General features: G+C 31.7%; 2 protein-coding genes across 4 annotated transcripts in view; both read left to right on the forward strand.

The window, feature by feature from the left end:
- Positions 1-4,621, forward strand: part of LOC129919139 (translation initiation factor eIF-2B subunit epsilon-like) — an 80,547-nt gene extending 75,926 nt beyond the window's left edge. Inside the window, exons 1-5 of one of the 2 annotated variants that reach the window (XM_055999988.1) lie at positions 3,195-3,327; positions 3,451-3,655; positions 3,714-3,944; positions 4,024-4,310; positions 4,391-4,621. In XM_055999988.1, coding sequence (XP_055855963.1) covers positions 3,451-3,655; positions 3,714-3,944; positions 4,024-4,310; positions 4,391-4,603 — 936 coding nt within the window. In that variant the 5' untranslated portion in view covers positions 3,195-3,327 and the 3' untranslated portion in view covers positions 4,604-4,621. Of the gene's footprint in view, positions 1-3,194; positions 3,328-3,450; positions 3,656-3,713; positions 3,945-4,023; positions 4,311-4,390 lie in introns of those variants that run through there. The other variant, XM_055999989.1, reaches the window with a different exon arrangement.
- Positions 4,622-7,042: 2,421 nt separating this feature from the next.
- Positions 7,043-24,323, forward strand: LOC129920077 (uncharacterized protein DDB_G0283357). 2 transcript variants are annotated; one of them, XM_056001245.1, is made up of 5 exons: positions 7,043-7,251; positions 7,576-8,462; positions 15,803-16,116; positions 16,182-16,400; positions 17,038-24,323. In XM_056001245.1, the coding sequence occupies exons 2-5, from the start codon at positions 8,126-8,128 to the stop codon at positions 18,943-18,945; spliced, it is 2,778 nt and encodes a 925-aa protein (XP_055857220.1). In that variant the 5' UTR covers positions 7,043-7,251; positions 7,576-8,125; the 3' UTR covers positions 18,946-24,323. The 2 variants fall into 2 exon arrangements, with proteins under 2 accessions (XP_055857220.1, XP_055857219.1); XM_056001244.1 differs by having other exon boundaries at positions 7,043-8,462.
- Positions 24,324-24,679: the final 356 nt, after the last annotated feature.

Consider the following 24,679-nt stretch of genomic DNA (forward strand, 5'->3'; position numbering starts at 1 on the left):
AATAAGCTTTCTGCATCATTCTGATACACTCGTGAAATTTTTTTTGTTCTTTTTTGCGCTAAGACGAATGTGTGTGGAAAGGAAAATGTCAAAAGTGAAGTAGGTGAAGTAAAAAACTTAAGGTAGAGTACACACTAACAAGTACGTTTATTTCACATGGAAAGTGTGGTTTAATTTACATTGGACGATTTTTTCAGTGATGTTTTTTTTTCCACAGAGTGTGCAAGTTCAGGGGCCAAATTCCGCAAGAGTGGATTTTTCTGTGTGAGTTTTTCTGTAACTTCGTGTTCGTAAGGCAATTTACACTGTTTTCGTGTACACAGAAAAACTCGCTCTTGCGGAATTTGGCCCCATGAATTTTTAAAAACTCCGCCGAAAGTATATTTTTGTGTGAACAACAATTCCAAACGATGCATGTTGGGATTGGAAATTTTTGAAGTTATACTTTTTTACGGCGTACAGCATGGAAATTTACTTTTTGACAAGAATGTGGCACCATCTGCTTCTGAATTCTAATTTTCATACAAAAATGCTGTTGGCAGCGTTTTTTGTCCTTGGTCAGCGTTGGTGTAGGACCGTGGCGTGGCCCCATGGAATGACCCAAGCTGTATGAAAAAATGTTGATGCCCCAGTTGGGAATTCTTTTTCTATACATGTGTTCATTGCACGCTAGAAAGTGAAAATATTTTTTTTCTGGCTACTCGACAAACAATTTTGGTTCTATAAAGTTTTACAGATGCAATTGTTGCTTCTGTAAAGCATTATAGAAGCAAAATTGTTAGTAGGGTAGCTCAATTGTTTTGTGAAAAATAGTATACACATTAGCTGCGTTCCTTTGGAAATAGCTGCGTTCCTTTGGAAATATTTATCTACTTTTTAGTACTTAAAGCTGCTTTGAACTACTTTTTCAATATAGCAAAGTAGTTCAAAGTAGTTTTAAGTACTAAAAAGTAGATAAATATTTCCAAAGGAACGTAGCTAATATTTATCTACTGCTTAAGCCTGGTACGCTGCTCGCGCTAAATTTTAGCTCCCATACAAATTATTGATAAATTTTATCTGAAGCCTGGTACGCTGCTCGAGCTAAATTTTAGCTCAGATAAAATTCCTATACAAGTTATCGATAACTTGTATGGGATCCATTTTATCTCGGCTAAAAATTTTCGATAATTTGTATGGGAGCTAAAATTTAGCGCGAGCAGCGTACCAGGCTTTAGTACTTAAAACTACTTTGAACTACTTTTGCTACTTTGTTGAAAAAGTAGTTCAAAGCAGCTTTAAGGCTTGGCCACACCGGAGGGTACGCGGTAGCGGTACGGGTAGCGGCAACGATATTTGTATTAAAAAAATTCCACACCCGAACGTTGATGTGTCAGTTTGGAATTTTGTCCATACAAATACCCGTACCGTTACCTGTACCTCTACCGCGTACCCTCCGGTGTGGCCAAGCCTTTAAGTACTAAGCAGTAGATAAATATTTCCAAAGGAACGCAGCTATTGTTTTTAGACGAAAAAATAAGCTTTCTGCATCATTAGTTTTAATTTTCCAGCCTGAGAAATTATACAAAAATGCGTTTGAGAATTTTCACTTTTGTACTTTTTCACTTTTATTTTAGTTAAGACTTTATTTTGATTAATTTAACACCTGTTTAACTCATATAAGACAATCAAAAAGGCAACCTTTTTTCATTCCTATTAAACCACAAAGAAGTACAATGTAAGACTCCTATAAATATTCTCACCAATAGCCGAAAACGGTGTGGTGGATGCAAATAGCACTTTGGGTTCAAAATTCAGAAGCAAAATTGTTAGTTGGAGTATGCGGTAGGGGAACATGGTATAAAAAAAGAAGGTATGATCACACGAGAAGAAAGTCTCTATCGAGAACTGTCAGATGAAAGAAAAAAAGATGGATTCCTATGTTTTTGACAGTTGTCCTATTGAAATTGTTGTTGTTAACAAATTTGTCTTATAAATTGTTGTTACTTTTGACTTTGCCAAATTAAACGTCAAAAATTTATTACTCCATTTTGTAAAATGGCGACTCTAATGATCGAACCTTCTCTTCTTATACCATGGTAGCCCTACTAACAATTTTGCTTCTATAATGCTTTACAGAAGCAACAATTACATATGTAAAGCTTTATAGAACCAAAATTGTTTTTCGGGAGGGGCAACTACATAAATATGAAATAAATTGCAAATGTGTCAAAACTTTGTATGGGTTTGACAGTTTGTTTATCATTTTACCAGTGGCGAGAGTTGGGGAGTCATTTCAATTCACTCGGCAAAATAGCTAATGCCGAATTTTATTTTGTTTTATTGGTAAAACTGGTCTACTGGTGAAGTGCTGGGCTGGTGTGTAAGGAGAGGTACGTTGAATCGACTCCTTGCCGGGCCATATGAAGTAAAAATATTTGTTCTTTTTCAATTAAAATTAAAGGCTTGGCCACACCGGAGGGTATGCGGTAGCGGTATGGGTAGAGGTAACGGTATTTGTATGTACAAAATTTCAAACTGACACATCAACGTTCAGATGTGGAATTTTTTTCATACAAATATCGTTACCGCTACCCGTACCGCTACCGCATACCCTCCGGTGTGGCCAAGCCTTAAATTCTCAATATTTCAGAACAAGAGGAAAACTAGTGGAAAGTCCAAAAAAGAAGAAAAAAGCGAAATAGAAAAATTAAAAACAAAAATAATTAAAAATAAAATAAAATTCAATAAAATATTTTATTTTTCATTCATAAATACAAACATACATTAGTTATACAAATATTTAATCCGTGGTTCTTTTATCTCTTAAAATCGTTGGTAAAGCTGAGGTTTAGCGTTGGTTCAAAGGCCATATATGATTAAAAAGCCTTATCCATGCTTGACCAAGGTTGAACAGCTAATCTATTGATGTTAAATTCCTGAACAGAGGCTTAGCCACGTTTGTACAAATGTAAGCCACAGGTGACTAAATTCACAATCCCCATAGAAAAATCCTAGTCGACTTAAGCCGTGCAACCATTGACCTATTATATATGGACTGCTAGTTGATTCTCGTTTCCATACAAAATTTTTGAAAATGTGGTTCAATGATTACTAGCGCCTGTGGAAGAAAGTGGTAAATAGAACTCAGTTAGCGTAGCGACATCTTCCGTCAGATGGCTTGAACTACCATTTTTGTACATAGAAACTATGGCCATCTACATATTTTTCTTATAAAAATGAGTAGCACCTGTCTTTTTTGAAATCTACTTTTTGACGTTTTGGAAGAAAAGAATTCTTTCAGAAAAAAAAGTATTTTAAAATGTTTGTTCGAAATAAAATATCGAGGTAAAATAATTGAATCGTGTTGGAAAATGTTTTTTATTTCAATTTATTATTAATCGAAAGTTATCAAAAAAAATTAAATGTTCCTTTTTCAATAATTTTCATTTTGTTTCTTTTTTTTTTCAGATGCAATCGTGGAATCGTTTTGGATGGAAGGACGTCAAAATGCCCTCGCCCGAACAGCCAAAAAGTTTTTGTGGTGTGGAGCCTGGAGCGAAAATCGGAGCTAAATCATCAATTATCTTGGGTTCGGTGGTTGGCGATGGTTGTGTTATTCCACAGAAGTCGAATATAGAGAAAGTTCTTGTTAAAAAAGCTCATGGGGAAAATGGTAAGTTATTAAAAAAGTATTTATGATGAATTGAATCATCCATTTAGTTTTTACACAGATGAAACAGAAAAAATCGGAGACAAAGTTTACATCCTCAACAACGACACAGAAGAGCTCTTCGCATCCGATTCAGAAGATGAATTACCAACGCAATCGACAAAAACAGAAATTCCAAAAATGATGAGACTATCACATCTAATCAATGCGGACGAAAGCCATTACAATTCAACAACCAGTGACGAAGATGATGATTCACACCAAGGCTCTCCAATACCTGATGATGCAAATAGTAATCACCTTGTACCAATAGAAACTATATTCCTGCTAATCATAGCGTGGCTCCTTTCTTGCATGCACCTCATCTACAGTATTTTTATCCGAAGTCTTGGACTCTTTGGCACGTGGAATTCAACTCAAATCCAATCCGGATTTCTTGATTCTTGAAATCAACTCATCTCGCTATGTCTACAATATGTCTTTAAAGGAAGTAAATTTCAGTATCGTCAAAGCGGTATTCAGTTTAGATCCAATTAAAGAGGCAACAACAACAAATGTCTTAAGTGCCATCAATCAGGTATTGAGTCGCTTGGGTATGGTTGTTTCAAATTATATAAAAAGCGATGATTCTATGTTGGATTGTTTGAAGGCAATTCAGGTAAGTCGTGTGTGAAGTTTTTGTATTCTTAAAAAAAGATTTTGACCTTTTTTTCTTTTTATTATTTTTAAAACTTTTAGGAATACTGTGAAGAACAACCAGCTCTGAGAGCCAAGGTTGCCCAGATTATTCATTATCTCTATGATAAGGAATTTGTGTCTGAAGAAGCTATCCGCATGTGGCACAATGAGTTGGATGATGATTCAGAGTGGTTGAAAGCACCATTGCAGAAACTCATAGAATGGCTAGGTCAATCCAGCGAAGGCAGCAGTGAAGAAGAAAACGACGATTAAATACTTTTTCTTTTCTTCTTAACTTAGGCCCATTTGCTGAAACGAAACTTAAATATTTAAGTGAATCGTAAAGCCCTAAGTTCTACATTGCGATTTGCACGAACTTCAAACTAGGTCATAAATTCCTCTAAGTTAAACATAACTTAGGTGGAAGAAATAGTAGATCATAAGTAGTTTACGTTCTACTTAAGCATATTTATTTGAGAAAAAAGAGAGAATATAGCTAAAAAAAATGATGCGTTGGTACCAAAATGGACAAAAATTAAGTTTAGCAATATGAGTTGACTTACTTTTATAAATCCTAACCATCTGCAAACGCAAAAAATTCTCTGAAAATTTTTTTGAGAGAATGTTCACCCTTTTGTTGTTTTTTTTCAACACTTATTTTGACACACACATACGTTCACAAAACACATTCACTAAAATTATTCCATTTATTAATTAAAACGCAAGTTTTACTGGGCTTTCACTATTTTTACCTTTTTCCATTAATTTAAAGGCGTTCTTAACAATTTGTATTGCTAAAATTTCTCAAAAACAAATAAAAACTAACTGACGTTTATATCGATTTGACAAATTAATTTGAAGTTCTCAGGGATTTCTCGCATGAAAGTCAATCAGTGCTAGGTTGAACATAAAATTTTTTTAGAAACTTAGAATAAACTAAGTAAAACATAAGAGCTATGTTCGGCCTAGCTAAGATCAAAATTTACGACTAGTTTCAGCAAATGGGCCTTAATGATTCTTCAATAAAAAAAAACTTTAAAAAACTGCCTCTTTGGGGATAGAAAAAAAAATATGTTTAATTCAATAGAAAATTTGAATATACAACAAAAGTAATTTATGCAGCTGCTGCTGCATTTTTAATTTCTGCTTCTGAATTCATTTCTTTCAGTCGATTTAGTTTAGATTTCTTTATAGCAATTGCTCGCTTCAATCGAACAATGGTCTCTAATAGCTTCACTAGGAAGCCACCGATATTATCACGTTCAATAACTGGATTCTTGAACGGACTGTCGTATTGCTGTTGGCCCAACAATGGATCACTGCGATTCAAAGAGTTTCGACTTCTTGTGGGAGTGTGTATGAGATTGCCATTTAGATAACGTGGTCGGAAGTCTTGCATGAGGCTGGTCAACGGCAACATTTCAAAGAAGTTATCTGATACAATTTCAAAGTTGGGGATTGAGTGAGTGCTTAAGCCGAGCCGTTGCGATTAAAAGACACCCGATAAGTAGAGCTGAGGGAGTCGAATGCATCAACGCTACCACTACATCTTGAGGTACACGCAGACGAGCTGTCACTTTTGTACATTCGCACCTTTTGCCATTCGGGGTGTTCAGTTAGGGCTGGTTGGTATTCCATTAGCCACAACACATTGTGTATATATCCAGCCACAACATGAGCGGGTTTCATTTTGCCCAAGGTTATTTTTAATGTTCCAATGATGTCCTCCTGGCATTGCCATCAAGAGTAACTTGCTGCAGCCGATGATCCAAGATGGTTACAACGACTATTCCTGCTCTTGGAATACCAGATGAATTGATGTCTCATCGTTTCACGTTTGATGTAAAACTCATCCCGTAATTCGTGTGTGGCTTATTCTGCATATTCGGTTTGGAGTTCTGCTGCCTCTGGAGAGTCCGATTTTCTTTTGAGAGATTTAGAGGGTTCCTATTGAGTTGCTGCTGGTAAAAATGATTTGATTGTCCATTTTTGTTAAATTGTTTTCTGAAATGAAAGAATAGAATAAAAATTTAAATTATAAAACTTGGAATAAAACTGTGAAAAGAATATATTAATATATTTTTAATTTTTTGTTACCTTTTTATTCTTGGGAAACAAAATTCCTTTGACAATTTCTGCAAATAATTAAATTTTTTTTTTTTTTTTGACAAGCAAATGTCACAAAACTAGATGTCAAATTACTATTTCCCGCTGCCCTACCAAGCGGCGCCACCATAGCTTGAACCTGGTCCTGGCAGTCCATATATAATAGGTCAATGCGTGCAACATATCGTGCAGTTGAAATCATAAGATGTTAAACCACTCTTCAAGATCAAGAAATTTAGAAGTTGGCTTAAGCCAGAACTATAATTGGCTACAGCGTCGGATGAAACTTAGTGCTCGCAACCGCACTCAACGGATGAAAACTTATCGAAAATACAAAGAAAACAACAAAAATTGACAATAGCTTCCGACTCCATCCGACAAAAATGGTTCTGGCTTTACTTCATTAAAATTCAAATGTGCTACAAAAAAAAAAACCTAATGAAACATACCTAAAATATCCCACAGTGTAACCAACACCCAAAACATTTCACATAACATCCCTGTTTAATTACTTCGATTCTCGCCACAACCTCGATTCAGTCGAGTATCGTTTGCGCAACACACACACACACGACGAACAAAAAAATCAGCCATATTTGTTGAAAAATATTTTTCATGGAAGAAGAAAAAAAAAAAGTGTGTGTAGCGAAGAAAAATCTGCGACGGAGAAGAATTTTTCCATAATTTATAAAAAAAAAATTTAACCAGTTTCGCATTATTTAAAGCTCTCCAATGTAAAAAATATATAAAACAAAATTTTCTCTAGTTTAAGTGTAAATTACATTTTTAATAAAGTGCAAAAACCACCAACAAAAGTAAAACAAAAAAAAAAATAAAATCCCAGAAAAGAAAAATTTTTTCTTGAAAGTTTAAAAAAGTCAGTCATTTCTTTTTTCTATTGTCTGTCTACTCAGTGTGCGTTGTTTCTTCTCGCTCTCTACAAAAAAAAATATTTGCTGCTACTTTGTGACCCTAGATAAATTATTTTCTTTTATCTTTTCTCTCAAAATTTTATTTCCTTTCTATTTGATGTGTAAAATTTGTATATTTCCAAAATAAATAGTAAAATATTTTTATTTTTTATTATTTTACTATTGGAATTGCTTTCGTCCAACAAAAAAAAACGAACAAAAAAAAAGTTGACCAACAGCGAAAACAATAAGAAGGAAAAATACAAAAGAAAAAAAAAAAAAAGTAGTAGATCTACGCAGTGTGAGCGACGTGACAAAACACGAACAAAAAACAACAACAACAAAAGTTTTCTCAGTGAAGAAAAAAAAAAGTGTCAAAGAAGAACAACAACAAAAAAAAAAAAAACTCCAAAAAAAGGAACTTTTGGAAAGACGCAGAGTGAAAATCTCGAGAAAAACAAATGTTTTTAAAAGTTTTTCTCAATTTTCTCCAAGAAAGAGCGACGGAATCCCTTAAAATAGATTCAAAAACCGTTAGATTATAAAAACGAAACAAAAACTTTAAAAACAAACCCCAAAAAAGGGAGTAAAGCACTTTTGCATTTTTTTGAAATATCAATTTTTCTGTTTTCCTTTTTTTTATTATTTTAAAAATTTTTATTTCATTTTATTTTTTTGTAAAAAAAACTCTGTGCAGTATATAAAAAAAAAGTTAAGTTAAATAGTTTTTAAGAGGAGAAGCTAGTATTTTTTTTTTGTAAAACAAAAGAAAAAAAAAATGATGGAAATAGCGATAAATTCGGTCGCACGAATGAATGGTTTTACACCGAAAACGATAACGGCAGCAGCTGGAGGAGGACCATATCACGGTACTCCAGCTACGTGCAATGGAAAGAGCAGTCATATATTCTCATTCACTTCGTCGACGCTGTCGTCGCTGGCAGCGTCTGCTGTTGCTTCGGCTGTCGTCGCGACAACTGCACCTGCTGCTGGAGTCAGCAACAAGAACAGCAGCAATAACAACAATAGTCTCATGCCACAAAAGCATAATAATAACAAATCTTTATCATCATCAACCGCTCCTTCTTCTTTGGCAACAACATCAGCAACGTCAGGTAATTTTATTATAATTTTATTTATTAATATTTTTATAACCCTTTTTTAATATTACAAGGTAAGTATGTATGCAGCTATGCCCATTATTAATAAATTATTACAATTTCAATCCTCCCTTCAGTTAGTTAGTTTAAGGGTGTTGTGTTAAGGGGTAGTCATTTAGGATATTTTTATGAGATGAATCATTAAGAATTGACCCGCCAATTTTATGGTCGCTACTTTTATTTCAGATGTTTCTCTTTTGTTATTTAGAATATCCTGCCATAAAAACAAACTATATAACCGAACTCTACTGAACTTAGGGCCCTACCAATAATCAAATTTAAAGCTGACTTTAATTTTTACCTTAATTCTACATTTTTCACAATTCCAAAAACCAATTTAATTGTCAAGTTAAAGGCTAATGCTCGATTAAAATTTATAGTTGGGAAACTCAACTATAAAATTTAACCAAGAGTTAGCCTTTAACCTGACTATTTAATTGGTTTTGGGTACTGTGAAATATTTAGAATTAAGGTAAAAATTAAAGCGAGCTTTAAATTTGATTATTAGTAAGGCCCTTAGACAATTTCTGGTTTTTGAGATTTTAGAAATTGCCTCCAATACCTGCGACACACTGCTTATATCAATACTATGGCCAGTGTTGCCATAAAATATTTTTTGAAATCGGGAGATTACCACATCAAAAATCGGGGAAAATCGGGGGATCAGTAAAAATTAAAAAAAAAAAATCAAGACTTTAAATAAAACAGATTTTAAATAAAACAGAATCTTTCTGTATAGCATTGTCATCAAGTTCTGAGTTGAATTTCATGGACAAAGGCTGAGATGTGGTTTTGTTTTAATATTTAACTAAAGTAGGTTAGGTTAGGTTGAACGGGGTGATAATCCGACAAGTCGAGTCATCCCACTCGGATCTCGATGGATCCATTGTGATCCCCAGGGTTAGGGTGGACAGAAGTGAGGATGGGTAAGGGAAGGGTTTATTGGGAATTAGGTGTTGGAATTAGTGTTAGGGGCCTCCCTGAACCATCCTGAAATTTGGATCACAACAAAAACATTACTGTTAAAAAAGGAGCCAAGTTCTCCTATGTTAAAATTATACTGGCACAAAAAGTGCTGAGATGTAAAAGTGTACCAAGTTCTAAAGTTTGGGTTCAAATTCGTATCAATAAAATTTTGATTGTTCTCTTGACAATTTTTCTTTTAATTACCGATTTTTAAAGTTATTTCAAAAATTGCCCTTTGTATACACCACAAGCCCTATCACCGTGTAAAATTTCAAGTTTCTACGTTAACGGGAAGTTCTCCATAATTTTGATGATCTGTCAGTGAGTGAGTGAGTGAGTGAGTGAGTGAGTGAGTGAGTGAGTGAGTGAGTCAGTCAGTCAGTTACGGTTTTTGCGATTTTTGAAGCCCTATATCTCAGAAACTACTCATCGTAAAAGGCTGAAATTTTGTGAGGAGTTTGGTTTTGACAAGCTCAATAAATGTAGCGAGTATGAAATTTCTAGCATCTTTGGTGTGGAAGTTAGAGGGGGGTCGAAAATGACCTGAGTTGTTTCCTGTAAATAAGGGTGTAGTGCCAAAGTTGCTAGAGAACTTGGCTGGGCACTACCGTGCCCCTTGATAAATTTCATTATGTTTTTCAGTGGCAAGGACGAGACGTCATCTAACTCATCGAAGAAGTAATCTCCGAGAGTTGTTTTCCTACTTTTTGCTAAACTGGGGCATCCACAAAGGAAGTGGTATGAGCCCTCCTACGCCTCTTCGTCTTGACACCCTCTACATAAGTCTGATGAGACAATACCCATTCTACTCATGTGGGTTCCCATTGAGTTGTAACCTGTAAGGATACCAATCAATAGGGACAACTGAGGCCTGCTTAGCTTAAGTATGGTTTCAGTTTTGTTCTTAGAAAGGGTCGGCCACAGATTTTTTGAAACACGACAGGTTTCAAGAACTGACCATCTGTCGTTTGCAGAGTTCAAGAAGCTTTGCTTTATTCTGCTTTTTTCGTGCTCCATTGGCATAAGCATCCATGAAACGGTTTGGAACGGATCAAGTGTTGATCCTGTTTTGGCCAATTCATCTGCCCTTTCATTCCCCTGTATATCACGATGTCCTGGGACCCATCGAAGGGTAACTATGTTCGTTATGTTTAGGGACCTTAGTGTATTACGACACTGGTCAACTAGTTTGGACTTCGTGACAATAGAGGAAATGGCTTTAATTGCTGCCTGGCTGTCTATGAAGATATCAATATTTTTGTCCTTTAAGTTGAGTGCGGAGAGTATGTTAGCTGCTTCGCAAACTGCAAAAACTTCCGCTTGAAAAACACTACAGAAGTCAGGGAGTTTCAGTGATTTGTTAATGGGAGGGTTATCTGAGAAGTAAAAAGAATTCTTTGTTGTTATCGACTTTGTTTGTCGTTTTGTAATATTTTGAGATTTAAACTAGGGATTCGTGTCGTAATTTTGAATTGATAAAATCGCCAAACGATAATCGTAAACGTGGTCGTCCGTTTTTTGCTTCACATAAAGTTTTTTGCCACATCACCGTTTGAGAACCTCCAAAAATATTTGAAATCTTTAAAACTTCAAAGTTCTTGAATACCCAAACAGGAAATGGTTTAAAAATGTTGTAAAAAGTAGAAATATTTCTGTTTTAGACAGTAATATGTACATATGTGTAAAAATGTTTCTAAATTAATTAGTCGTTGAAAATGAGAATTTTCTTTTTACATTAGTAGAATAAAAGTTAATTAAATTTATCTAAAACATCGCGTATTTTGAATTGTCTAACGATTTTAAAACGTTTCTTTTTTAAGAAAAATCTTGGGAAAAGTGCGACGCTGTCGTTTCGTCCCGCAAAATCTAGAATCAGGTATAGAGAACTTAATGTTCGTGTTTAAAAGTTAGTTACTAATTTGTTCGTATTTATTAACCAAATTTTCAGAATTTGAGTATCTTCCTTTTTTTTTTGTAATGTACCTACCTCGATGAAAAATTAATTTAGTTTAAATTTATTAACATTTTTTTAACGCAATTTTATTTCATTTGCAAAAAAAAAAAAAATTATTTTCAATGCAATGTTTTTTTATAATGGAAGGCAAATGCATTTATAAAAAATATTTTTATAAGCCTTGGAGTAATAATGAAATAAAATCCTAAAAACTTCGATTAAATCGAATATAAAATACCCATGAAACATCCAAAAACAAATAAATGAAAACGAGACCTTTACCTATCCTCAATAAGCTCTGCCGTTTTGAAGAAATTTTTTAATAGATTATTTACCTACAGAAAAAAATTTTTCAATTGTCAAAACGATATTGTCTAATAAAAATTAATTATCGCTTTTAAGTGAAGCAAGATTATCGTCATAACGATATCGTCTGTCGTTAATGAATTGCGGAATGATCCTGTTTGTTACTCAGGTATTCTCTTAAAATATTTTTCCACTATGTATAACCAAATAGTCAATAAAACAGATAGATTTAAACCAACAACTGTTAAAAAAAGAAAACAAATTAGACGAAAGAAATTTTTAAAACGTTTAAGTGAAGTTCTGCCAACTTTAAAATAAAATTTTAAATGTTTCTATGAAAAAAGTGACTATGTTAAGGTAGCACATACTTTTTTGAGTTGAAAATCGGGAGAAAACCTTATTTTTAAAAACAAAATCGGGCAATCGTAAATAGCTCAAAAAATCGGAAGAAATACGAAAAAACGGGGAATCTGGCAACGCTGACTATGGCCTACGGCATGTTTTGAAGAATGCCATGCCCACTGATCTCTATAATACTGATCTCTATGTAGTATAGAGATCATTGACTGAACTGTATACTACGGTAAAACACTAGTTGTGAATACAATTCTAATGCCATATAATAAAATTTGTGATTTTCTCTTAAACTAGTGTTAAAATTGCATACAGTGGTATCGATAGCAGCAGTTTGTGATTTTTTACTGCTTACAGACAAAAATCGGGGAAACCGACTGGACGAGAAATTTTTGTACAAAAATATAACAAGGAGGTCTATTTATATCGATAACAAACATATAAGTATCTTTGCCGATTCTGAAAACAGTGCAGTTTTTTAAATGATTGTGGAATCAAAAAAAAAAAAAAAAACGTTTGCCCCTACAACAGTTGATCATTTCCTGAAACCAAAACATTAACATAGTTTAAGTAAGCATAATCGTAACTTTCTGCCCGAAAAATGCAATCGAAATGTAAAAAATCTAGAGAATTTGAATGCATATTGTTGGGCAGATGGATTCGTTAATTTTTCATGGTGGAAGATCTTTTGTAGAGCCAACAATTTTTTTGATATCATAGTCGTTTAAAAAAAACTGCACTGTTATTGCACTTTTTCTCAGAATCGGCACAAGCTGGCTGTCTAACATGTTTGTTCTCGATATAAATGGACCTCCTTGTAATATTAATATAAATCGATTACCTCTCGCGCTAGAAATCTGAAACCTCGACAATGAACGTAAGAGTTATCCAAGTTTGATTTGATACAGAATTGCATATGTATGTATATGCGTTTTTGAGCACTCTTATTGTTGAATCGATATCTTAGATATCCGATTCATACATGTGAATAATTCCGACGTGCGAAAAAAATTTAAGTTTTCTTTGAGGCATTTAATTATGTAGTTTGCTTCCTTTAATGAATTCACAGAAATACATAATTTACAGGTACCCATTCCTTTGTATCGAAACATTTATCGAGTGAACACATAATAGGTACATCAAAATTTAGGGTAGTTTATTTCTTTTTGTTTTGATTTGAAGCGGGAAATTTCCCTCCCTTTATGACGAAAAAACGCTGCAAACCGCGGTTAAACTTGTTTCACACGATGTGATGTGTAAAACAAGTAGCTTATTTTTATAAGTTTTTTTTTTTTTTTGAAAAAATAAATAAGGGTACTAACAAGAAATGTTAGAATAACTTTATCTTTTAGAGCCACCGCACACAACAGACTTTCTATCGATTGATAATTTAAAGCCCTTGCACATGAGAGCGAATGAACGAACAAACGAAATTTAATGTATTTCTTAACTAATTTTTTTTAAACAAAAACTGTATTAAACAATAGCAAGCTAACTAATGTTTATTTTTTTCAAAAAAAAAAAATTACATTTTTATTTCTTAAATAAGTAAAATAGGAGAAAACCATTTGTTCGTACGATAATTTACTTAAGAAATACATTAAATTTCATGTGTTCGTTCATTCGTTAGTCGCTCTCATGTGCTTTGCATATAAAATCTATAGTACTATCATGAAGTGAAATTTTTTAGTTTGTTCGCTACCTGAGTGGTCGCGAGGGCGCTTAGATCGAATTCAATAATGGGAGTAAGGAGATGAGATATACTTTTCTGTTTGAAATTTAACATATTTTTTAGTTCGTTCGTTAGCTTACTATTTTGGTGGCGCTGTTTTTTTTTTCATGATAGTACTATAGATTTTATATACAAAGCTCATGTGCAAGGGGCTTTAGTCGAGTATGTGCACAGTGGGGCGACTAAATTTTCAGGTCGGCACAGAATATTTTAGTTAGATCGGCCGATATTTAACCGTTATAGTGTACGAACTTTCATTCATATTATACTGATTGAGAGCCCCTCACGCTACTTTCTATCGGCCAACAGTTTAGTCGGCTCCACAGAAAATTTTAACTACTTACAATGAGTAGTTACTAGTTACTGAGTTAAAAGAATTTAAAAAGCACTAAGGCCCAATTCAAAAATTCACTTTCCATTGTACTTTAAACCCCTATTAAAAAATTATAAAACTGTCAAAACACATACATATACAAATTTAAAAATTTCCTCTTTTTAATGGTGACTTTAATTTTAATGAAGTTTGAATAAATTGCGACTAAAACCGTAACTGGCTGGCTGAGTGACTCACTCACTGATTAATCATCAAATTATGGAAAACTTCACATTATTGTAAAAAACGTACCTTATACACTCAAACTAATGCCTTAAAATGCATTGTAAATACCGAAAACCTGTAACTTTCTAAAAAAAGAATAACGTTAAACTAAATAATTCTACAGTCTCTCAAAAAGTAGTGTTATCTTAAAAAAAAACGTAAAAAAAGGAGCCAAGATCTCCCATTTTTAAATTAAGTCACACAAAAAGCACTAATATGTACATTAAAGTGTATCAAGTTCATTTGGGTTTAATTCATATCAATTAAACTTTTATTATTTTGTATCTAGTTGCGTGCTTTGTGTAAAAAAGACTGTGAGCGGAATTCAGAGTTGTCACTCAAGTAAAATTTTTTCTCAAGCACAAGTCTGTGATGAATTTTCTGAGTGTACGCACAAGAATTTACTTGAAAATTTCCTCATTTGGCATTCATAAGCTAAAATTAAAGAAATCCTTCTTCTTCTTCTTCCTTTTTCTCGGCGCTGTTATGATCTCGATGTCGAGGGGATCATAACTATCCCACGTATCTGCTTCACACTAGTGATCCGCCTGTGGGGTTCGCCGGGTTGACCTCAGAAATCGGCGGCAAGCCTCCCGGTTTTGTATTGTTCCATTTCTAAGGCCAACTGAATGCTGGTGTTTTTGCATTTGCTTGTACCAGGAGTTTTTAGGCCTACCTTTCTTTTTATTTCGTGTTGGAATGTTGTATGATAATGCTTTTTTGACGGGGTTCTCAGGATCTCTCCTTTGAACATGGCAATACCAACTGAGTCGGTCGTTTTCAATTTTTTTTAAATTTTTTAAAATTAAAGAAATCCTTAGGTGTTCTTAACGTAACGAGTAGCTGAAGTGGGTCAAACGCAAGAGCAAAGTTTACCTGAGTAAAATATTTACATGAGTGACGACTCTGAATTCCGCTCTGTATAATGTATAAGTTGGTAATCTTTATGTTTTCGTAGAATTCAATTTTGATCTTCGAAGTTCTAAATCCCATTTCCAGAAATTTGTATATATTATTTTTGCTGTCCACTCAAGTTTAAAGATAAATTTGATGGTTGGCAGAGATAGATTCATGGGATCAATTCATTGATTGTTATTGAAAAATCTCATTAGTTTGCATTCACGAAACCAATGTAAAAGCTGGTACAACAGCGTTAAGGACAGTAAACCACTGGTCCTTGATACAGACTGTAGGAAACGAAAATAAAAAGACATATTTACAATCTAGATCGAAATCACTTATTTCTTGCATTTGCACTTTTTAAAACTAATTTTGTGCTATCCGAGTAGACAGTATTATATTACATTTTGTTTGCATATCTTTTTTTCTGAAATTAAAACCTTTGTTTAATTATTTAATTAAATTTTATTTTGATTTAATTTTAGTTTCAGCGGTAGCAGTGGCAGGAGGAGCTCTTGCAGTTGTCCAATCAACAACAGCAACAGCACAATCATTATCATCATCATCAACAACTACGACTTCATCAATATCGAAGAACAATGCAATTCCGTCCGATATACTTGACGATTTAGCCAGTCGTTTCATCATTAATGTGCCCGATGATGAACGCACCGATCTAATCCGGATATGCTTTCAAATCGAATTGGCACACTGGTTCTATTTGGATTTCTTTTGTGCAATTGAAGAGAAGAAACTGCTGCCGTGCGGCATTAAGCAGTTTGCTATGCAATTATTTCAGGTAAATTTTAATTTATTTTTTTTTTGCGTAAGATCTATTTTATTTTAATCTATTTTTTATTTTAGCATATTCCATTTCTTCGAAAACATTTGTCAACAATCGATAAAATTTTAGAAGACTGGAAAAATTATAAACTATCTGTTCCTACATATGGAGCTATTTTGATATCGGAAGATCTCAGTTATGTGTTACTTGTGCAATCCTATTGGGCAAAAAGCTCATGGGGCTTTCCCAAAGGGAAAGTTAATGAAACCGAAGATCCAGTACATTGTGCCACAAGAGAGGTAAATATAAATACATTAACTTTTAACTTTAACGATCATTTACACCTAATTTATTTTAATTCTACGAAATATTTCAAACTCTTACTTAATCTGGGAAAAAACAATTGCAAATTGAAAGAAAGATAAAAGATTTTATGGCTGTGAAAGCAATTAATATTTAGTTTATAAATTCAACATTTATGATGCTTTCCCAAATAACATCATACAAAATGTGCCTCTTTATGTCCTCCTTAATTGCCTCGTACACATCTACCTGTTACAGAGATCATATCTTAAGATTCACCTCATTTTATCGTTTGTTAGGTTATCGTGGCTGTTGGTCGAAGACTCGACTCCATTCATTGTAATATCACAAAAGACAGCAATTTAGGAACCCATTAGTCGATACATTCGGAGCTTCTGTAAATACATTTTTTACGTCTGTTTTCACTTAACATCACGTACTTCATAGAAGAATATTTATAAATTATAACTATTAAAAGCCATTAAAAAAGAAACCCTGAAAATATGATTTTCTTTAAACCCGTTTTTCTCAAAACGAAATCTTTGGGGTTAGGCCGTTTTGACTCTGAGCGTCTCAATTATGAAACAATACAAAAATTATATAAATATTTAAAATTTTTCTTCTCATAAACAGGTATATGAAGAAACTGGCTACGATATAACCGGACTAATTGTACCAAATGATTATATTGAGGCTGTTATCAATTATCAATATACACGCTTATATATTGTGCGTAATGTTCCATTGCAAACACAATTCTCACCGCGTACTCGCAATGAAATCAAATGCTGTGATTGGTTCCCAATCGATTCGTTACCAATAAATAAAAACGATGCCATATCAAAAACTAATCTTGGCCTAAATGCCAATTCATTCTTTATGATAATGCCATTTGTGAAGCGACTCAAAAAATGGGTGAATGACAATCGATCTGGTATCGAGACACGTCGCAAATATCCACCCACCAATATTAATAATAATAATATAATAAATACAAACAATAACAGTACAACAATTACAACTACAACAACAACATCATCATCAACAACAACACAAGCAGGAGTTGCAGCAGGATCAGCAGTTTTATTAGCTTCGGTTACTTCGACTACAGCTAAATCATCATCATCACCACCAACTGTTGGCGGTGGTATTGGAGGTGTGATAATTATTTCTAAAAATACATCACCCACATCAATGTTAATGTCAAAGAATCATAATAATCATAATAATAATAATCAGAATATTATAAACAATAATTGTAAAAAAGATAATTTAATGGATAATGGTATAAGTAGTAATGTGCGAATTTACAATGAGAATATTGCCTTAAATAATAATGGAAACGGATCTGTGAGCAACAATAATAAAAATCATAATAATAACCAAAACAGCAACAACAACAACAACAACCAGAGCAATGCCAATAATTGCAATCGTGGTAATAATAATAATAATAAAAGACAACGCCACAAATCTATGGGTGATATCGATGGTATTAAGTTAAATATAAGTAACAATACAAATACAAATAGTAATATAAATAATAATAATAATAAATCCAACAACCAAGGTGGTACAAAGGCCAGCAATAATACTAATAATAATAATAACAATAAACATGCTAAGGTGCAAATGCAACAACAACAACAACAACCACATAATTCTGGAGGAGGAAGTGGAAGTGGAAATGGTGGCAGTGTTGCTGCAGGAGCACCACAATTAGCGGCTCCACCTAAAAGACAACTGTTTCACAGTCAAAGCCAAAGCGGTACAACCAATATGAGTAACTTGTACTCAGAAGAATGGACTAACCGCAAGCCGCAACACAATGTGATAAGCTCATTCGACTTGATCCGTAAGGAGAAACAACAATTGCAAATGCAGCAGCAACAACAGCAGTTGAAGGAGAAAGAAAAAGAGAAGAATGCGCCAGTGAATAACGCAAGCAGCGATAAGCAGCTGAAGAAGGCCAACAATAATTTGCGCACACGCACCAAATCACAGAGCACTACCTGTAATACTAATCAACAACAAGTATCAACAACATCATCAACAACAAATACAAATAATACTGTGATTCAATCGAAGCAGCAACAGCATTCTGGTGGAGCAGCAGCAGTTAAAACTGCCAAAGAAAAGCCGATAACACCTCCCCCTGCCCCACCATCTCCTACAACCAATAAAACTGCTTCTGCAAAAGCAACACAATCATCATCATCAACAATTTCTCAAAATGAGAAAACGCGATCCGTGTCTCTGTCAATAGCAGCTACATCACAAAAAATCAAAAATAACAATAATTCCATCCCAAGATCAATCACACCACCAACAACATCGAACACTTCCACAACAACCACCAATAACAAGAGCACCACCACCACCAATGCCACCAAAATTTCATCATCATCATCATCAACAACAACAAAATCAACATCATCTGCTGAAGCAGCATCAAATCAAATTCTAAAGTTCAATCCAAATTTCGACTCATGGACCAATTTCTCATTTACAAAAAATTTTATTGCTAATGTTTTTTGTTAAAAAAAAACAAAACAAAACAAAAAATAACAACCAAATCCAACGATGATGACGACGACGACAAAAATGACAACCAATAATAATTGACGACTGTGTCGATCAAAAGATCGAAAAAAAAAAAAAAAACAAATAAAAATATTTTTTGTTAAATTAAAATTTTATTAATCGAAAGTTTTTTTTTTATTCTATTCTATTCTTTCTTTCCTTTTTTTGTAGTTAACTTGATATCATCTCAGTGAAATAGATTCTCTTTTTACTATCTTTTTATTTTTTTTTTTAACGAGCTCTTAGTACTTTTGTTCATATTTATTTGTAAAAACAAAACCGGTTGTTTGAGTATTTTCTACTTCTGACCAAATACTGGTCCTTTTTATCTATTAGCGCCGTATCCATTTTAAGGCTCTATTTAGAGTTTGGTAAGATTATCTGAGACAAAGACGTTTTAGTTTCCCAGCAGAAGTGTTATGCCAGGTTGAAAACCTTTATTTTGCGTTCTCCAATGAGACGAAGAAAACGTTGCGTCGAAATAATCTTACCAAAATTTGAAATAATCCTAGCTTTGCTTGAAATAGTTTTTTTTTAACAATGAACGTCAAAGCTCGAGAGCATTTTTTTTAATCAATTTTAAGCTCGTAACATATCTTTTAAATGACTAATATGAAATCTTGAGAAAATGTAAATAAATACTTTGTTAATTCAATTTTTAATAATTTTTTAAAAAGGAATTTTTAAAGAATTTTCAATGCTATTGGCAATAAACCGTCTTGAATTTTTTCATACCTCAAATATCGGATCACTTTTTAATCAAAAATTCTGTGATCCTTTTGAGAAAACAAAGTTTTTCCTAATTCAATAATTTCATTTCTCAATACTATGATTCCTTTCATTATGATTTATTTTTATATAATTTACCTACCTCCAAAGAATGTTTTCTTTTTAAATATTCTTTGATTTATAAATCCTAAAATAATCAAGTCTTGAGTTTAAATATTTAACTTTGGCAAAAAAAGATAAATCACGAATGCCAACGATCCGAACGAGCACAAACTCTGTGTGATTATCTTTGGAATTTGTACCTCAATTCGAATAGAATTCTTTAAAGGGCTGAACAATAAAAATACCGCGTATAAAGGGTTCTCAATTAGTAATCGGTGAAGTCTATTCATGTATACGAAATCGAGTGAAAGGAAATAACGAGACACAGAAACAAACTTATTTATTTTGGACTTCATCTATTATTCGGTCTTATCGTGAATTCCATTCGCAACGAAGAATCCATTATTAGGACAACTTTTATACAAGTTTGTATTACAAACGGATTCGTTACGAATGCAAGTGGAATTCATGATGAGACCAATTATTCTGGACACCTAAAAAATATACACAATTTTAAAAGAAATTTAAGGTCCATGATTTTTTAATTTAACTTATTTTTATTTCTTTATCAAAAGAAAAAACTCAACAAATCTTTTTTTTTAACATTATTTCTCTTAAAAAAGGAAATTCACTTTTTTTTTTAGTTTTTTTCCTTTTTAAATAAAAATTCAAAATAAGAAAAAATTAATCCTGAACATTAAAATTTAAAAAAATAAAAAAAATTATATAAAAACAAAAAATAAAAACACCAAACCACAATAGAGTTGTTGTTTTGTAAAAGCTTCCTCAAAATATGTTCTTTATATATAAATCCTATTTTGAGGATGTTTCGTAGCCTGGCAAAAAAAATGTATTTATGTACCTATTTCTATATTACTAATTTTTTTTTAATTAAAAAAAATATTTAAAAACAAATTTAAAACAAAAGTATTAATAATAATAATACTACTACTTAACAAAAATTAAAAATTATTATGTAATTGGAATCTAAAAAAATTATTCGAGACCAAAAAATAACAAAACAAGTGATCTGTAAAAAAAAATAAACAAAAATATGAAGTTTTTTTTTTCTTAATTGTTAATTTTATCCTAATTTTTGTAATTTTTTTTGTACAGATATGAAACACCATTCAAAATGGGGTTTATTATTCTTTTTTTTTTGTTCATTTTCTTAAAGGAAAAAACAAGTAATTTTAAACATATTTTTGTATAAATAAAACAAAAAGAGGTTTTTAAAGATGTGATGTGTGAAAAAAATATATATGTAAAAAAAACTTAATGATATGTTAAAAAAGAAGAAGAAGAAACAAAAAAAAAAAATAATAAGAAAACTTCTGGTTTATAGCAGGACTATTAAGTGTCTTTGTTTTTGACTGACTAGATCATAAGAACATAAACATTTCATAATGAATTAAGTAAACTTTAAAAAACATAAAAATGAAAAAATAAAAAATAAATATGGCAGCTTTCTTCTAAAAAAAAAAAAACAAACGAAAAAACAACATTATTCAACATTCTTGTCTTCAGAACCATTGCGGTTCTTCAATATTATAATGTAATAAAGTTTTAAGAAGGCTAACAAAATGTGCACAAAATTGTATTAAAAAATAAAGCTTAAAGCTTTAAAAGGTGTTAATACCTAGTTGTATAAAAAAAATATAAATGTAATCCTAATAAGAATAATACGATATTTTATGTAATAATCACACTGCGCGCTTGAATCAAAGGCTCTCAAGAGATGTGTATCAAAAAGCTTTTTAAAGTTTTACTTTGGCTTCGAATAATATATTTATAAACTTATTACAAAACAGCTTTAAAGGGCTTTAATTTTTTCACTAGATCGCCGCCGGGACAAATTTCTTCTCTTTCCTTTATTCATTCTAAAAAAATTTCATTTGCTTTAAACTATTTTAAGATATTAATGTTGCTTAATTAATACAAATCGATAAGTTAGAAAGCACTTACTGCAATGGCGTAGAAATCGATAACACAAGTTGGTCAAGAACATTTTTTTTAGTATGAAGTTTATATAAATGTTTTAAAGTTTTTAATGTATTATCAGCTAGGGGTTTCGATATGCAAATTTTAAAATACAAACTTTTTTTGACCATAATTCAGATAAAGTCGGTCTCCAATCCTTTGGTCAACACGTTCAACATACGTTTAAATTAAGATATTTATCCTTTTTAATAGTTTCACTCGAAAAACTTTTCACTCAAAATATCTTTGTTCGCGCAGAATTGTAAAATCTACTGCGAGTTTCACTTGAACCAAATTTATAATTTCCGAAAGACTGGATTCTTTTTCGCCTCAAAAATTTAATAAAAAATAGAGCTACCATGCATGGCCCGTGCTCAATTTTTCGCCACTGATTCAGTTTTTTGTGACATAAATTTGGATAAGATTAAATCCGGAAACATTCCACTTAATTTTTCCCCTATTCTTTTTTGTTCTGAACTATTTTTTAAGTGACGCGAAACAATTGCCAGAGTTTTTTTTCACTGCAATTATGAAAGATGAACAGGGGACTAGTCAGAGGAAACTTATTAGTTAAGGTGAAACTCGCAAATATTTTTGAACTCTGGCTGGGAAAATGTTTCCGATGAAAAGTTTTGCACTTGAAACTCAAAATAACAAACAATGGGAAATCTCATTGGGGCCTATAGTTGACTTAAAGGAGCATTTTTTTTCATTGTGAAAATTTTCTCAAAAAAGAATTCAAAAAAAATCTTAGTGCTTCATTGGTTGTGGGTCTTGCCAAGAAAAAGGGTAAAAGGAGCATTTTTAGACACCAAAATCTAAATTTTCTTCCATAAGAAAAAAAGTTGGTTTATTCGTTGTCTTTTACAAGAGTATGCATATGCAACCATAGTTAGTTATATAAAGAGGCTTAATATATTACATTGTTACATAGGAACACAAAAAAAGGGTGTACAAAGCACCAGAACCACCTAGGGTTATGTATTTCGATGTCCTGGATCCGAATTCCGTTTGGCCCCATCAAGTTCTGGTTTTGAGTAAATTGCAAAATACCTATAACAAAAAATACTGTTTTTATGTTTTTTTTTTTTATTCACTCAACACCTTTTCGGCATAAACGAACCTTAGATTCGTATTCAAGGCATTGAAATACATATTCCTGGGTGGGTCTAGTGTTTGTAATTGTACACATTCTGGGAAATATCCACCAATGTGCATGCAGGCGTACGAACACAAAGAGTAGAAATACTGGTTGGATCTGATGTCACGCAAGAAATCCTCTTAATAAAAACCAAAAATTTGTTTCTGACTAAATTTACGAATTACGTGCTAGACCGCCCTAAAGATCCCTTGGTTATTTTCTAACTACATACTTATTTTTCATTGTTTCGTGCACCGGTGATTGACTAACTTATCGATTTCAATGCCATTTCAAAGCACCTTTAAATTTTACATGCTCAGAGTTTTATTTTTTTTTTTATTATATTCAGTAAATTTCAAATATATAAATGTTTTGTAATTTTATCCTATTTATTGTACAATATTGTACAACCAAAAATGATAAGTTGTACGAATAATTATATTAAGAAAAATAAAATAAAGTATTGTTAAAAATGAGCCTTAATTCATCATCTTGATTATAAACAAACTGTCTGCTGTCATCCTAGTACAAATTCTCCATACCAATTAAATTGTATTTAATAAAAATATTAAATACGCCAAATAAAAATAAAATGATAAATAAAAAATATCAATTAAGAAAAATTATTTCTTCATAATTTAAAAAAAAAAATAATAGAAAATTATAATTTTCATATAATGAATATTTGTTGTGTACCTTCTTTTTATCTTGTTTAATTTTTTTTTTTTTATATTTTATTATTTTTTTTAGACAACCAAATATATATAGCATATGGTGATATATCTATATAAATCGGTGCTCCAAAACTAATATGGTTTTCTATTATGTATTTCCATTCACATCACATCTTGCTAAAAAAATAAAGGCAATTTAAAAAAAATAAAAGTGTTTTAAAAAAGAAAAGAAGAAAAAAAAAACAGAAACATATAAAACGGAAGCTTTAAACAAACAATAATAAATAAAAATCAATAGAAGCAAAAAATAAAAACAAAAAATAATAATTAACATCAATTCTTTGAAATAAATTAATAAAAAATAAAATTTAATAAAAAATAAACAAAAAAAAAAATAAATTGCAAATAATCAAACATTTGTAAAGTACAGAATAAAAGAACAAAACAAAAAAGCATTTTTTTTAAACTTTAATTATGTTTCTTTTTTTGAAAGTTTCCTTTGTTTCAATAATAACAATAATAAAAAAAAAAAAAATACAACAATAAATTGTTAAATATAATTCTCACATAAAAATTAGTGCTTTATTCTTTCAGCAAAATATTTTTTAAAAATGAAGCCTTAGCACTGAGTTGCAGTTAAATAAATAAAAAAAAAAAACAATAAACAAAATGAATTTAATTGATATAAATAAACGAAGCGAAAGCATAAAGCACTATTTGTATTACAATTTAAATGCCATAGATATATATTTTATATATTTTTCTTCTTTTTTGTCAAATTATTGCATTTTTTTTAATTAAAAAAAATAAGTAAAAACACAAAAAAATCAAAGTTAATTATATTCATAAAAATTATTGTATAACCTGCCAAATTAAATACATGAAGTATTTTTGTAATTTTTTCTGTTCAAGTTATTATTATTGTTGTTAAACCTTTTGACATTAAAAAAAAACAAAAAAACAGAGAGATATATTGTAGTAATGTATATGTATGTAGTTGTACATAATGTTGTACATCTCATATAAAACCTTTCTCCATCTTCCAAAAACATAAAACAAAAAATTA

The sequence above is a fragment of the Episyrphus balteatus genome, chromosome 4, assembly GCF_945859705.1.
Source record: "Episyrphus balteatus chromosome 4, idEpiBalt1.1, whole genome shotgun sequence".
NCBI lineage: Eukaryota > Metazoa > Arthropoda > Insecta > Diptera > Syrphidae > Episyrphus > Episyrphus balteatus.

What these genes read in the sequence shown, in the direction of transcription:
- LOC129920077 (XM_056001244.1), top strand. Translation starts at nt 8,126, where the DNA reads ATGATGGAAATAGCGATAAATTCGGTCGCACGAATGAATGGTTTTACA. An exon ending in AACAACATCAGCAACGTCAG is followed by an intron (nt 8,463 to 15,802) that starts GTAATTTTATTA and finishes ATTTAATTTTAG; the next exon opens with TTTCAGCGGTAGCAGTGGCA. An exon ending in TTGCTATGCAATTATTTCAG is followed by an intron (nt 16,117 to 16,181) that starts GTAAATTTTAAT and finishes TTTTTATTTTAG; the next exon opens with CATATTCCATTTCTTCGAAA.